General features: G+C 36.4%; 1 protein-coding gene across 4 annotated transcripts in view; it reads left to right on the forward strand.

Moving 5' to 3' along the window:
- Positions 1–14,742, forward strand: part of MATN2 (matrilin 2) — a 76,771-nt gene that overhangs the window by 47,496 nt on the left and 14,533 nt on the right. For all 4 annotated transcript variants that reach the window (XM_075023661.1, XM_075023662.1, XM_075023660.1 and 1 more), the window contains exons 7-18: positions 361–483; positions 4,400–4,522; positions 6,650–6,772; positions 9,167–9,289; positions 9,442–9,564; positions 9,924–10,046; positions 10,139–10,261; positions 10,476–10,598; positions 13,722–13,844; positions 13,943–14,065; positions 14,152–14,274; positions 14,447–14,569. In XM_075023661.1, the coding sequence (XP_074879762.1) occupies positions 361–483; positions 4,400–4,522; positions 6,650–6,772; positions 9,167–9,289; positions 9,442–9,564; positions 9,924–10,046; positions 10,139–10,261; positions 10,476–10,598; positions 13,722–13,844; positions 13,943–14,065; positions 14,152–14,274; positions 14,447–14,569 (1,476 nt within the window). The remainder of the gene's footprint in view (positions 1–360; positions 484–4,399; positions 4,523–6,649; positions 6,773–9,166; positions 9,290–9,441; positions 9,565–9,923; positions 10,047–10,138; positions 10,262–10,475; positions 10,599–13,721; positions 13,845–13,942; positions 14,066–14,151; positions 14,275–14,446; positions 14,570–14,742) is intronic.

Genomic DNA, 14,742 nt, shown 5'->3' on the forward strand with positions numbered 1-14,742 from the left:
ATTTATTACAGATCACATCTAACTTGCTCTGAGTAAAATAAAGAGACAATTTTGATGAGGCAACGTATAGGACTTAGCTGCAAAATGTTAAGAAGTATTTAAGATTCTAACTTCTCTACTGCATGTAGTACATGTGTTCTCAAAGAATTCATTGAAGTGTACATATCAGGTATTCCTAAGTATAGCAGGTATTTGGAAAAAAGGAACATTTTATTTTCCTAGTTTGGAACAATATGGTAAGAAGTCAGAATGATGCCTAGAAAAAAAAAGGCAAAAGATAAGAAAACAAACTAACTAGTTTTTACTTAGCTTATTTCTGAGTAATTATATTCCTCACTGACACAATTTTTTCCCATTTAGGGCCAAACTATTGTGCTCTTCAGGACCATGGCTGTGAACAGGAATGTGTTAATACAGATGATTCCTATTTTTGTCAATGCCAAGAAGGGTTTAGACTTAATCCAGATAAGAAAACATGCAAAAGTGAGTAATCCCTTGGACATAATAAAGTTCATCTGCTTTTTTTTCTTAAACCTGCTGTGAATCGTTCCCATTCTGAAAGGATGAAAGTTTTCTCTATCATTAAGGTTGAAACAAATGTTTCTTTATAAACTTGAATTTTGACTGAGCCAGTCATGCTGGAAAAATATACTGTTTGCTGTTTTGTACAGTATATTGTATATTAGATGTTTTCTGTAAAGATTTATGGAAACCTCAGGAGTAATACAGGAACCAGAGTGGCTCAAAAACAATAAGTTCATTACTTGTTTGAAACTTTCTGACCTTGTCTAGCAGTGACACAAACAACTTTAAAAAAAAAAAAATCACCTTGCTTTGCCCAGTTGGTTTAGCAAAGGACAGATGTATTTCATTAGCTTGGGAAAGTATTGCTACTAAAATCAACTTAAAGTCACACATGAAACCCCACAGTTTCCTAAAAAAAAAGTAAAAACAGCCTCAGCAATGTCAGGGTTCTAAACCAATCACACATGCTATTTACTTTAAAAAGACTTTTGTGTTACAGCTCTTCTTGCGTGGGGGCCTAGAATCACAGCAGATTTTCAATGTAATGTTGTTAAAGTTTAAGGAGAATATATTCAGCAAAAGGAACTAGCCTGATCTGGTGACTCAGTTCTTGGGGGGCAGAATTGCACTGCTGATATTTTATGAATAAGAAGCTTGCCTGGAGCAACATAATTATGCTTCTAGACACTCATAAAATTTATCTGGTTTTGGAACTGTATTTTCTTTCCATCTTAAAGATACATTCTCATGAAGCATCTTTGTCTATACAGTGCCATTTTTACAGCAATCCATGCTATACTGGTTTTTATTATCTATATGGTATCTTAATACATTCAGGTTTTTATAGATTGGATGTGCCTTGGTGAGTATAGGAGCAAAAGAACAGCATTGTGTAGAATATTTATTGCCAAGAATAATTGTGAATTAGAGGCAAATTGTAATTCACATTTAGGGTATTTTGCCTTAACTTTAGGGGGCTTTGGATTTGGCTGTAAACCTGGTGACATTTCCAGGATCAAGCTCCTATTCCAAACCTTGTTATAACAAGGCTCATGTTAGAAAAGCTTGTAAAATAAAGCAGAACATTTGCATATATGCCCTCATTATAAATCAGGGAGAATGTATCACTGGGTAACTAGCACTAGGCATTCCTCCTTCACTACGATGCATGATTTCTGATCACTACAGGAGCAGGTCTGTGGGAGTCAAAGTCAAGTCTGGCATAGCCAAGTATTTGCAATCCACTCTTAGGTCCTCAGCTCACTATCAGCTTTAACAGGTGTCCAAAGCACAGAATCCAGTATCATTTAAGAAAAATGAGTTTTTAAAGCCTGTTTTACTTCAGAAACCCTCATGGCCAGCTTGAATTCTTCACTGTTTTTTTCTCTTCACAAAAGTAAACTTCTGTGCTTTAGGTCAGCATGACTGTGAACATGAATGTGTTAACATGGAAGAGTCATTTGTGTGCAAATGTCATCATGGATACGCCCAATGACATGATGGCAATACGTGCAGAAATGAGTGTGTCTCATGAACTGCAGTGACTAGTTACTGCAGTGGGGCGAGGTGTGAACAGAAAGAGAAAATGCTCCTGGGTCCCTTTTGAGATCTTTCTGAGCTATGCAAACCTGTGTTACTGTAAAGTCCACCATGAGCCAGTCCTAGTGAAGTAATGCTATAGTGAGATCCTTGATCTAATAGAGAACTAAAGCATCACCTTCTTCAAACCAAATAACTGGGGAATTGTCTAACACAAAGCCAGTGCTTGCTGTTGAACATCTATATCATTGCTATGGGCTATGTAAACTGCAGCACACCTGATACTGATGTATGCTGATATCTGAAGATATGTAAAGACTTCCCCCTTCTACATGTTTACACTTTCAGTGATCTGTTTGATAAAATGTCCTCTTTTTATAAGAATGTTACTATACAGAGGATCAGTGTTGCACCAGAAAAAAACAACATTGCCCACTTGACGTCACCCAGTTTTTAGAAGATACTTTTATTGCAGAGAACCATTTTGCACATCATCAAAAATACTGGCAGCATTTTCCCCTGATGTACTTATGACATTTTTCCAAAGGAACTCTCAGTCACTGAAATTAAAAAACAGTTGATAGGCCAGGGAGTAATTATTTTTAAATAAACTGTTTGTGATAAAGCCATATTTAAGGAAACTTGGTTGTGTTGCAAAATCTCAGAACTTTTTAACAATTATGGTTTTAGGCTATCGCAAGTTGAATATTTAAAAATTAATATATCCCAAAACACTCATTGTTTTTAAAAATACTGAGCCTTTCCCTGTCCCTTCTCCTTCTTACATTTTTTTTACACATGTAGAAAGCACACATGATAACCAAATTTACAGTTATACTAATTTCTAAAGCCTGGTAATTAGCAGCTTTGTAATTACTCCACTCTTTGAAAGAGTGTGTTAAAAGATTCTGCATAAGAACCCAAAGTATTTAAATGTTAAAATTCACATTAGTGTGGGTGTTTGTATTGTAAAAGATGGTGCCAAACAGATGCAATTTTTCATAGAGAATATGGGGGGGATAGTTATTTTCTTTTTTTTCCCCACATTTTTGTGTGCTCTGAGAAGTTACACAAGCCTCTTCACGATGATGTAAACTCTTGGAAAAAGGAGAATGTTCCAGCTGGAACTTACTTTAGCTAGTAAAAACTGACACCTCAGCTTCACTTTTTCAAGCCAACGTTATCTCTATCTACGTATAATGGTAAATCTGGACCAATTACTGCAAACTCGTTGCTTAGTTAAATAAACTAATAAACAGCAATATTTAGAACTAAGTAATTTTACATTAAGTACAGAATTTTTATTACATAAACAAACAGCTACAGACATGCCTGTTCACATCTGTAAATGATTTGCAAATAGCGACATATGAAACTGTTTGTGTCTGAGAGAACTCCACTGCTTTTGATCAAGTTAAGCTAAAGTAATTTGGGCCTATATAACTAAAAATAGCCATTAACAAGTCAAACAAATATTATGAGGAAGTTCAGTATAAAGCTTTTTTCCTAAAATGTACTTTTTCTGTACTTACAGAGTCAGCAGATTACATAGTACATCTGCAAGGGCACGTATCTCACCCTACTGCTTTGCTGTTCATTCTATGAAACAATATAATTTTTAAACCCAATTCACACCTCTCTCTACCTTCCCCCACCCTTCATCTTTCACACAACCAGTTGCATACAAGACTAAAAAAAATATTCCACTTTATCTTACTTGGAATAGGAATAGCAAAATCAAAGAAAAGGAACATATTAAGACACTCTCACACTCATAATTTGTATCTGTCCCCCACTAGGCTTTAACTGCTTGAATCTGTTGGCAGGTTAAAGTTCTAAATTGGTGATTTCTCATCCTGTTGAAAAAGAATTTACTGTTTATGAAATAATATGAAAGCCATAATTTCTGTTTCAAGAGTTACTACTATTCATACTTTCTGAGAAAATTTTATGATGAACAAAAGAGAGAGTCTTGCTTTTTAAAGAAAGAAAGCATGATTCTGCAGGTAAGACTAGGTAGGACTTCAAGGTTCTCCCTTCACTCCTCATTAGTTTCCCTTTGTGATTTTTGGCAAGGGAAATCTGCACTTCATCAAGTTTGTTATCTGTCAAGTGGGGTTGTTGTATTCATTTTACTTAGGTGTTGTTAATTAATTCAAGTTACTCAAATAGGTGGGGATACTGCATAAAAATAGGTGGGGATACTGCATAAATAAAAAGTTGTACTGATCTTTTTCCCTTACTCTGCAAATGCATCGTGTACTAACTACAGTGTCATAGTGTGTGTATCTAAGGCTCCAATGTGATTTCTTCAATTATTAACACACATCAATAGGAGTGGACCACTGTGCTGAAAGCAATCATGGCTGCGAGCAACTGTGCCTAAATACTGATGGCTCCTATGTCTGTCAGTGCTCTGAAGGATTTGTCATCAATGAAGACCTAAAAACCTGCACACGTAAGTCTTGTGGGAACCTCCTTGATGTCAGTTCACCCGGGAAAGGTTTCTGTTTTCATACAAGGAAGAGGACACACCTTCGATTTATTCTTACAGTCTGCATTTCAATAATACTTTAATAATTATTTGAAAGCAGGAAGACAGAAAAAGGACTTAGGAAAGGATACTTGTCAAGATAACTGTAAATAGTCACATATTCAAAAAAGTTTTGGAAGATCTGTTCATCCCCAGGTGTTAGAGACAGTTTTTCATTCATATGACAAATGTGTCTGACTGACAGGTCATTCTTGACAGTAGTGTCCCCCAGGCAAACTACATTAGCTTACCTGGGGCAGGAGGAAAAGTGAGAGTCCCACACTGAGCCTTACATTTTGCATGGGAACCCTTAATAAATGAACAAAAGTTGTCATGACAGCTCTTTATAAATCCAATGATCATTGAGAATCATTGCAGTTTCACAAATAGCCAAATTGTCTCCTTCACTGGAAGAAGAGTATATAGAAAGGACCAGGAAAAGAGGAATGTGAATGCATTTTACCTGGTGACTTTTCCTGGACCTCTTTGATGAGAGGGTTTTGGCTGCTTTTTCTACAGATTTTGGAGATACATTATTTTTCAAGTTTGTTCAGTGTCAGAGTAGCTCCAGAGTTTGCTCCATTTCTTGCACTCAGGCAACACAGTTTTAACAGAAGTCAAACTGCAAGTGCTCAGTCACAAAAATGATCTAGGGAGAAGTGAGGCAAATCAGTAAAGGCAATTTGTCTTCGTCTTTAGCCTTGTCTTTGCCTGCATGCTAACCTTTTTAGCCCTATCCAATGTCTTGACAGACTTTGTTTCTGTCTGCCCCTTCCTAGAGAGCTGCAGCGGCAAAGCAGAACTAGTATACATGTAACAGTGATAGCGTCTGCTAGAAACAATTTATCTAGACGTTTATCTAAAAGAACCACTGCAAATTTAGAAACAGACTAACTATGGAGTTTTATCAACTTGCATATGGAAAAATCCCTTTTCCTTTGTAGTAAAAAGAGGTGTTTTTTTCACTCTTTGAGTTATTTTCCTCCAGGCCGTACTTGGAGACCTATCAGCAGCATTAAAACAGTGCTGCAGCTTCTGGAATCCCTCCATGCAATGAAACTGAGCCCTTTTGAATAGCTCCTCTCCTCATATATATTTAGGAAAGAGATTTGTCCTATTCCTGAGCTCCAGATGAGCTGTTGAAAACTCGTGGATGTTTTCAGGCTATCATGAAAAGAGTTCTGGTACTTTGGGATTTCCTGAATGAGCAGCTGAATGGAAGGGATTAGCATTTAACATATACCCCTCCTAATGGGAAAACATCTGGGAATTACAATTCTGGTGTCATATACACAGGCACAAGTATCTTTAAGGCAGCTGTGGGAACACCTGAATGGTAAACAGGTTTCTACTCTAACAACCAGTTACAAAAAAATGAGTGACACTGTCTGTGTAGCCAGTAGATAGTAGCAAGTGTTGCCTGCGGGATCCCAGGGGTCCTATGTCTTTGTATTACAGAGAAAAAACACTTATGAAATTTAAGATGAAAAATGGACCATATTTGACAGTACTTGTCATTTGCAATTCTTTGCAAAAGCTTGAATAGTCTAAGCCAAAGCCCAGTGAAGTCCCTGAGAGGTTTTCTGCTTGCTGCCACAGCAGCTGAGTCAGGTGCACAAGTGAGTTCTGGGGACTGCCACCTTCACATTGGGCCATTTAGAGACTGTATTTAAAGAAGATTGTTCACAAGGTAGCTTTTATGTCTTTGCCACTGTCTTATATAAAATCACTGCTAAGGTGTTTTGTTTTGTTTTGTTTTTAAATTCAATTTGTAAGTATTGAGACGTGGACTGGACTCTGTTGAGCTATTTTAAGCATAGGAAAGTATGATTTCTCAACTCTGCTTAAAGCAACCAATGGAAAGTACACCACAAGGCCCTCTTACATTTTATTGAAGCTATGTGTATATCATCGAATAAGGAACTGGATTATTGTTTAAGCAGTTCAATGTATTTATATTTACTTGCTTATATGCAATGCAAATATTAGAGATGAAAAATAATTGATTCATTATTTGTTAATTTTTTTAAATAACTTCAATTGCTCCTACAGGAGTTGACTATTGTGCTCTGAGTGATCATGGCTGTGAACATTTGTGTGTAAATGGCGACAGATCTTATACTTGTCAGTGTTTTGAAGGATACAGGCTTCGTAATGATGGGAAAACATGTAAACGTAAGTCATTATTCAGCACCTCAGAGTTATATTTTTATTACAGACATAGAAGAAATCTATAAGGTAGGATTTGATTGCCTAAACATTGCTGTTCAATGTCATTTTAAATGCTCAAGGATTCAAAAAGGTCATAGTTTCCACTTTGGTGTCATATTTGCCAGCAGTATGTCAATATCTTGGATATGCTAAGGCATCTAAAGTGGTACTGGATGCATACTTTTAGGCACCTGAATCACACCCTAAATATCTGTGCCATTTAAGTAGTAGCCCTGAAATTGTACTGTTGTGGATTCAAAACTATTTTATTCTGACTTACATCCTTATATGGGACAACTGTAATTTTCTTCTCAAATCAAGGCGAAAGTATATAAAGTTTCTAAAGCCTGATGCAGCATGAAGCTTGCAATATTGTTAATGGAAAGTTCATTTTGTGCAGCATGGGATAAGGATGATTGAAAAAGAGGTAATTGCATTACACATTTGACTACATTATGCAGTTACGATGAGTGGCAGATATCAAGAAAAAATTAATTGCAGATTTTTCTCCATTTTTATAGCTTAGATCATTAAATGATCAAAGAAGAATCATGGATAAGTCTCTGAAAAACACATAGGCATTAAGTATTTTGTAACTGTATTCCCAATAATACCCATGGATCTCATCAACATCTGCTATTAAAAAACATTTACAGAAAAAAAAAATTAAGGTCATACAGATATTACCATGACAAATGAAAAGCTACTTATTCTCAGTTTGTGTATCACAACAACACTCTACTTTGTTATTCCACACAAACAGAGACAAATTCTGCTTGACTCAAAAAGTACTGTCACTCTAAAAGCAAGTGAAATGTTTTGTCCATGCAGAAGTCCAGAGGGATCTAGATAGATTGGAGCATTGGGCAATGATTAATGGAATGAAAGTCAAAATGCTGGATTCTGCACCTAGGACGGAGTAACACCAGGCACAAGTATAAATTGGGAGTGGCTGAAGAGCAGCCCTGCAGAGAGGGATCTGGGGGTGCTGGTCGACAGCAGGCTCCGTATGAGTCAGCAGTGTGCCCTGGCAGCCAAGAGGGCAAACTGCATCCTGGGGTGCATCAAACACAGCATGACCAGCCCGCCAAAAGAGGGGATTATCCCACTGGACACAGCGTTGGTGCGGCCTCACCTCGAGTAGTGTGTGCACTTCTGGGACCCACAATTTAAGAAGGATGTGAAGGTCCTTGAATGTGTCCAGAGGAGGGCAACAAAGCTGTGAAAGGGCTGGAAGGAATGTCCTACGAGGTACAGCTAAGGACTCTGGGTTTGTCTAGTTTGGAGAAAAGGAGGCTGAGGGGTGACCTCATTGCTCTCTACAGCTTCCTGAGGAGGGGAAGTGGAGAGGGAGGTGCTGATCTCTTCTCCCTGGTATCCAGGGGATAGGAGGCATGGGAATGGTTCAAAGCTGCGCCAGGGGAGGTTCAGACATTAGGAAGCATTTCTTTACCGGGAGGGTGGTCAAACACTGGAACAGGCTTCCTAGAGAAGCGGTCAATGCCCCAAGCCTGTCAGTGTTTAAGAGGCAATTGGACAATGCCCTTAACAACATGCTTGAACTTTTGGTCAGCCCTGAATTGGTCAGGTAGTTGGACTAGATGATCGTTGTAGGTCCCTTCCAACTGAAATAGTCTAGTCTATTCTAAGTCCTTGCAGGAAAATAAAGGGTGTGGGGAAGAAAGTGTAAGCAAGATGTTAGTTTATCTAACATTAATTAATAGATTGTATTTTATTTTATTTTGAAATATGAATTGTATCTAAATTCTGTATCAGAAAACACCATTGAACATCTGCTTGCCCAATTATAGCTGACAATTTTCCAGAACTTCACAGCAGGAGGATGTGATTTGTCTTTCTCACTACCCTTAAATACTACATACACCAAACTTTTGTAATCCTACTTTACAGAAAAATGACAAACAACTTCTGAAGTTAAGCACAGGGGAAAAAAAAGCATAACTATTTCAGGTTTGAGCAGGTTCATTAGTGAAGATAAAATATGATGATAGAAAGATCTGTTTCTCACCAGAAAGTTTACTTGAAATGTGGATGTGGGATTTAGGTGCCTTTGGAAATCTCTGTGGGTCACTAATCTTCATGCTAGGTACACGTGAAATGCTACAAACTCTAGAACTGGACCAGTGGACTTTTCCTTAATAGTAAGGTTGTAAAATTAGCAGGACAAAGATGTACTTTTTCATTACAATAAAAAAATACAGCAGGTGCTATAAATGATTTGCAGGATTGAGTCCAGTACACTAGCAAGGACAAGAACATTGAGTAGCTGGGAGTTCTAAGACTTTGAACATTTTGCCCTTAACTAACACAATTTTTTATCTATTAAACTATTCCCAGGTAAAAATGTCTGCAAATCAGTCAACCATGGCTGTGAGCATATTTGTGTTAGCACAGACAATTCCTACATCTGCAAGTGTCGTGAGGGATTCTCACTGAGAGAAGATGGCAAGACCTGCAGAAGTGAGTGATCGGTATCTATTGAACATTTTTGCACGTGCACCAGGCAAGCAAGAAAGGGTTTTTTCACTTCTTACTGGAAAAAAATCTTCCTTTTGATACATTTTTTTAACATGTTTTCATTCAAAACCTGTATTTATACCAATCATTCCTAGGACGGGACATCTGCAAATCAGTCAGCCATGGCTGTGAGCATATTTGTGTTAGCGAAGATGACTCATATGTTTGCAAGTGTCATGAGGGTTTTCTTCTGAGAGAAGATGGGAAAACATGCAGAAGTAAGTACTCGGATAATTACTCATAGGCTTTTATCTACAGTATGTAGATTTGTGGAAGTGTTCTAACAAATACAACAACAGTTTACTATTATAATATAGGATTAGTATTGTTATATCTGCCAGAAGCTTGTAAGAGACTCTGTGAACAAAAATAGTGTATTTTAATAGCCAAACTGATATGACTGGAGACAAAGACAACTCACAATTTTTCAGGTACCAAGAGTAAGAAGTGTTTGCTGCCTAAATTTTTGCCCATTTCTTCCAGTGATATCAGTAGACCTAATAAAACCTATTACTTCTCCCTGCTTGATACATTCACTGTAGATGTGCTTTAACCAAATATCATCAACTGTTCTCAGATAAAGACATTTGCAGTTCAGTTGACCATGGCTGTGAACATGTTTGTGTTAATGCTGATGAGTCATACATCTGCCAGTGTTATGAGGGATTTGCACTAAGGGAAGATGGAAAAACCTGTAGAAGTAAGTATCCTTATCTTTAATTGAAGATATCCTTTATAATCTGTACATTCATACACATGTTTTAAATACTGGCAACCTTGTCTTTTTTCCAGATAAAGATGTTTGCAATTCTGTTGACCATGGCTGTCAGCATGTTTGCGTGAATACTGATAGTTCATACATGTGCCAGTGCTATGAGGGTTTTGTGTTGAGGGAAGATAAGAAAACATGTAAAAGTAAGTTATTTTATGTTACTGTATTTTTTGCACTCAGAGGCCTACTGAAGAAACATATTGTGTTAGAGGTAGGTCTTCTTACAGGGGATTTTGCCTGACAAAAAGGAGGATAAATTCTTTATTATTTCTAGGAGCTTATTACTTTTAGTCTTTAAAGTTTTGGAAATGTTCTCATTCATCAAACTGTAGTAAATAAAATCTAAATTATTCCTAGATAAGGACATCTGCAAATCAGTCAGTCATGGCTGTGAACATCTTTGTGTTAATGGTGATGATTCATACACTTGCCAATGCCATGATGGATTTGTACTAAGGCAGGATGGGAAAACATGCCGAAGTAAGTAGCTTATGAATAAAAGAAGAAATTTCATTTTCCTTTTATTAGGAGGTTATTCACCGATTCATAGTGGTCAGAACAGAATATTGTTCTCTATAGGTCATAAGACTTCTATAAATTAATTATTGTTTGAAGTAAAGATACATTTCAGAAAATCAGCCCATTTTAAGGTTTGAATGTAGCTTTTAAAATGTGAACTTCATTTCTATATTGAGTACGTTGAGTTTTAATCTTGAGCATAGGATGTTGCTGCATTTTACTTTGATGGGCTGAAGTTCTAATTGCCACTGTGTCATTCTGTGTATATTCATGCACATCATGACTTAACCTGTTCTTTAACTTAACCTCTTAGCATGTTCTTTTATAAATGATAAGCAGATGAAACTCCTTCAGGCTCTTTATATATTTTCTAATCTTTTCATAAGTCTCTTCTTGCTCCTCTAAAACCTCTGCTATTTATCACCATCCTTGTGGGGTCACCACAGTGGTACAAAGTCTTCTAATAGGACACACAGCAAGGTCCAGGGTAAAGGAACAATAACTTACCTAATTCTTATTTGAATCTACCTATCCTTATTTATCTTTTTTTTTTAATCTGTCTTTTTTTTATGACCAAAGATACCATTAGTCTGTGACCAAAATATTCTGTTAGCACTTGTGTTCTGTTGGTTATCTACCATGATTATAAACTGTTTAAGACTCTCAGTCACATAGGTGACCTACATGCTGTAAGTACAGCCTTCATTCTTTGTTTCTACATGTATAAGCTTAGTTCTGGCTATTTTAAAATACATATGAATTGCTGTTAACCAGCTTGCAAAAAGATCATGTCTCCTTATATCAGCAGCTGCTCTATTTTTATTTACCATTCTCTCAAAACTGGAGTAACCTACAAACTTTGTCAGTGGTTATTTTGTATTTTCTTTTGGGTTGTTCATAAAAATGTGAAGTAGTAGAGGAGCAGGGCAAATTCTCAGAAACAAAGCCACTTGATGTTCCCTCATTTACAATTTAGTCTGAAGACCTCTCTAACCAGTGTTAATGCATATAATGTTGATTCTGTAGTCTATCTATCTCCTTAATCAAAATAAATACCAAGACTGCTGCCTTACTGAATGTTCCATTGTATGAACAGCATGAGCTTTATGAACGATCCTCAATTAAAAAAGGTATTTATTTAGTGTTCCAGGATCTATTTTTCCATAACACCAAGTTGATTGATATTAATCCTCTTTCTTTGATTTTACTCTGAATCAAGTTCCACATTATCTATTCCATTATTTTAATGCAGATCAATGTCAAGCTGACAGGCTTACAATGAACTACTCATCCTTTTCAAACACTGGAACAATAGTATTTTTTCAGTGTGTGTGCATATACTGGGGATAGAGACTGCTCAGTGTTTTGGGGCTTCCTGAGAGTTCTAGGAGTTACTGAAAAGTAACAAGAAGTATCCAAGATGTTCTTCAGCCAGCTCTTTTACAACTCTTCACTGCAAATTATCTGGAGTTACTGATTTAAAAATGTGTGTGTTCAGTAGATGCTGTGTGACCTGCTTCTCAGCTGATGAAACTCTTCACTCCAACAATGTCATCAGTAGCCTATTTCATAAGTTCAGATCTGAATACACTAAATATTTTTAACATTTCTGCATTAAGATTGGCAATTTAGCATTTCTATTAATTAACAATACATTCTTAGAATACTTTTTGTCCCCAATAGTCTTTAAATAACTTACTTATACTATCCTTTATTTTGTTGGCTATGCACCTCCTTGTCCTTTATCGTATTATTTCAGTGTTTTCAAATTCCTAATATTTTCATGTTCAGTAAATACTGTGAATGTTCCTTTCTTTCAATTATTATTCAAATCTTATACCTGTTTTCAATCTCGATTTCTAAATGAGGTTGCTTTTTTTAACTACTCTGACATTCTCTTTAGATTATTTTAGGGAGTTATCTAGTAAAATAACCTTAAATAGTGCAATCATTGACTTCTTTTATTTTTTTTTTATTATTTCCCCCTATCCCAAAATACTCTGATTCATATTTGCTTTCAGCTATGTAAAATTCATCCTTTTGAAGTAATAGCCATGTCTGCTGCTGGTTTGTATTTGATTCTGTTTAAATTTGATTCTGACAAATGTGTCTGAGTTGCACACAGCTGTGTATAAGCAGATGCTAATTTTTACTTACATGGTAATTTCTTCTTTATCTGCTATAATGGGATCTAGTTTAGATTGTCATGCCTTAAACATAATGCTTGTCGAGTTAGAATATTGTCCTCTGTAGTGATTTTTGGAATTTTTTTATTGGCAGCATGAGGCCTCCAGGTAATTTGGCTCAGACTGAAGTTCTTGTAAAAATACAAGTTTTTTCTTCCCTACACTTTAAACCTAAGTATTTTGCTGAAGAGTTAATCTGTACTTGACTGTCAGTACTGTTCTACATTCTATGTAAAGATAGTTCTCCATTAGCAATTGAGAATATTTTCTTTTGTGTTGCAGTGAAAAAGAAAGGGAATGCTGATAGATGGCTCCACTTCCTTCTGTACTTTCTCCCCATCTGTCCTTCTTGAAGAGGTTTTAACCAACTGGTTTTAACACTGCAGTCATACAAATCCTTCCATCAATTTTCAGCAATACCAGTTAGATTTTATTTATCCTCTTAAATGAGTAGTTCCTACTCTTCTGGGGTTTATGCAGACTCTTGGCATTGATGTAAGGATGTTAAAGAATTATTTTGCTTCATGTCCTGTAGCGTTTTGCTTAATTTTGGTTTTACCAGCATGAATTTGTGCTAAATGACTGTACTAAATTATTCCCTCCTTTCACTCTTACTGCTTTTAATGTAAAGTCCTCCTCCTTAATCTAGTCAGATTAATCCTAAAATGATTTATTGTCAGTGGGAGGCCATCCAAACCATGCAATTCTTTCTGCTCAGATGGTACAGAATTTACGCTGCATGTAAGCTAATCTGTCTATCATTTAACTAGCCAGAGATTTGCTTTCAGTTTGCAGACTTCCAGCTTTCTTTGCTCATGGAATTACCCCCCCAGTCTTTGTATTTATAAAAAAAAGTTAAACTAGCAAACCACATTAAATATTATCTCACTATTCCCAGGCAAGGATATTTGCAAATCAGTCAACCATGGCTGTGAACATGCTTGTGTTAATGCTGGTGAATCATTTGTTTGTAAGTGTCAGGAGGGGTTCCTGCTAAGACAAGATGGAAAAACATGTAAAAGTAAGTAGTCTGATATTTATCAGCATACTTTCTGTCTGCAGCTCATTCATGCTTGTGTAGAAATGCATTAACTATCAAGAGCTGTTATATGTTTTCAGATAAAGATCTTTGCAAATCAGTCAACCATGGCTGTGAACATATTTGTGTTAATACTGATGACTCATATATCTGCAAATGCCATGATGGGTTTCTACTGAGAGAAGATAGGAAAACCTGCAGAAGTAAGTAGCATGAGGACTTTGATGAATTACACATATAATCGAGGCCTCTGCTGATGTATGTTGACTACCACCTATTCTGTTTGCAGACAAGGACATTTGCAATTCAGTCAACCATGGCTGTGAACAACTTTGTGTGAATACTGAAGATTCCTACATCTGCAAGTGTCGTGAAAAATTCATACTGAAGGAAGATGGAAAGACATGTAGATGTGAGTAGCCTGAGCTATAAAAGTATGTTTTTATTTGAGTCTTTTAAGTGTTGTGGCTGTGAGCATTTGCACATGTGTATGTTTGCGATTTCGAACTATCTGAGCTGGTTAATAAAAGATATTATCTCTTCCTAACGAACCTCACCTCACAAACTCCATCCACTCTTATCAGATAAAGATGTTTGCAACTCAGTTGACCATGGCTGTGAACATATTTGTGTTAATACTGAGGATTCCTATATCTGCAAGTGTCATGAGGACTTCATACTGAGGGAAGATGGGAAAACTTGTAGGAGTAAGTTGTTTAATCTTTGTTTTGTACTTTCTGATCTGTTAACGAAACACACCATGCAACAGTAGTGTGTTATTTGTGTCTTTAATATAGAATCAACTTCATGAAGTGAGCTCCTTCATGGAAGATTATTGCATAATTTTTACATTTTGTGAAAGTTATTTACCTAGCTAACT

The sequence above is a fragment of the Buteo buteo genome, chromosome 3, assembly GCF_964188355.1.
Source record: "Buteo buteo chromosome 3, bButBut1.hap1.1, whole genome shotgun sequence".
Taxonomy (NCBI): domain Eukaryota; kingdom Metazoa; phylum Chordata; class Aves; order Accipitriformes; family Accipitridae; genus Buteo; species Buteo buteo.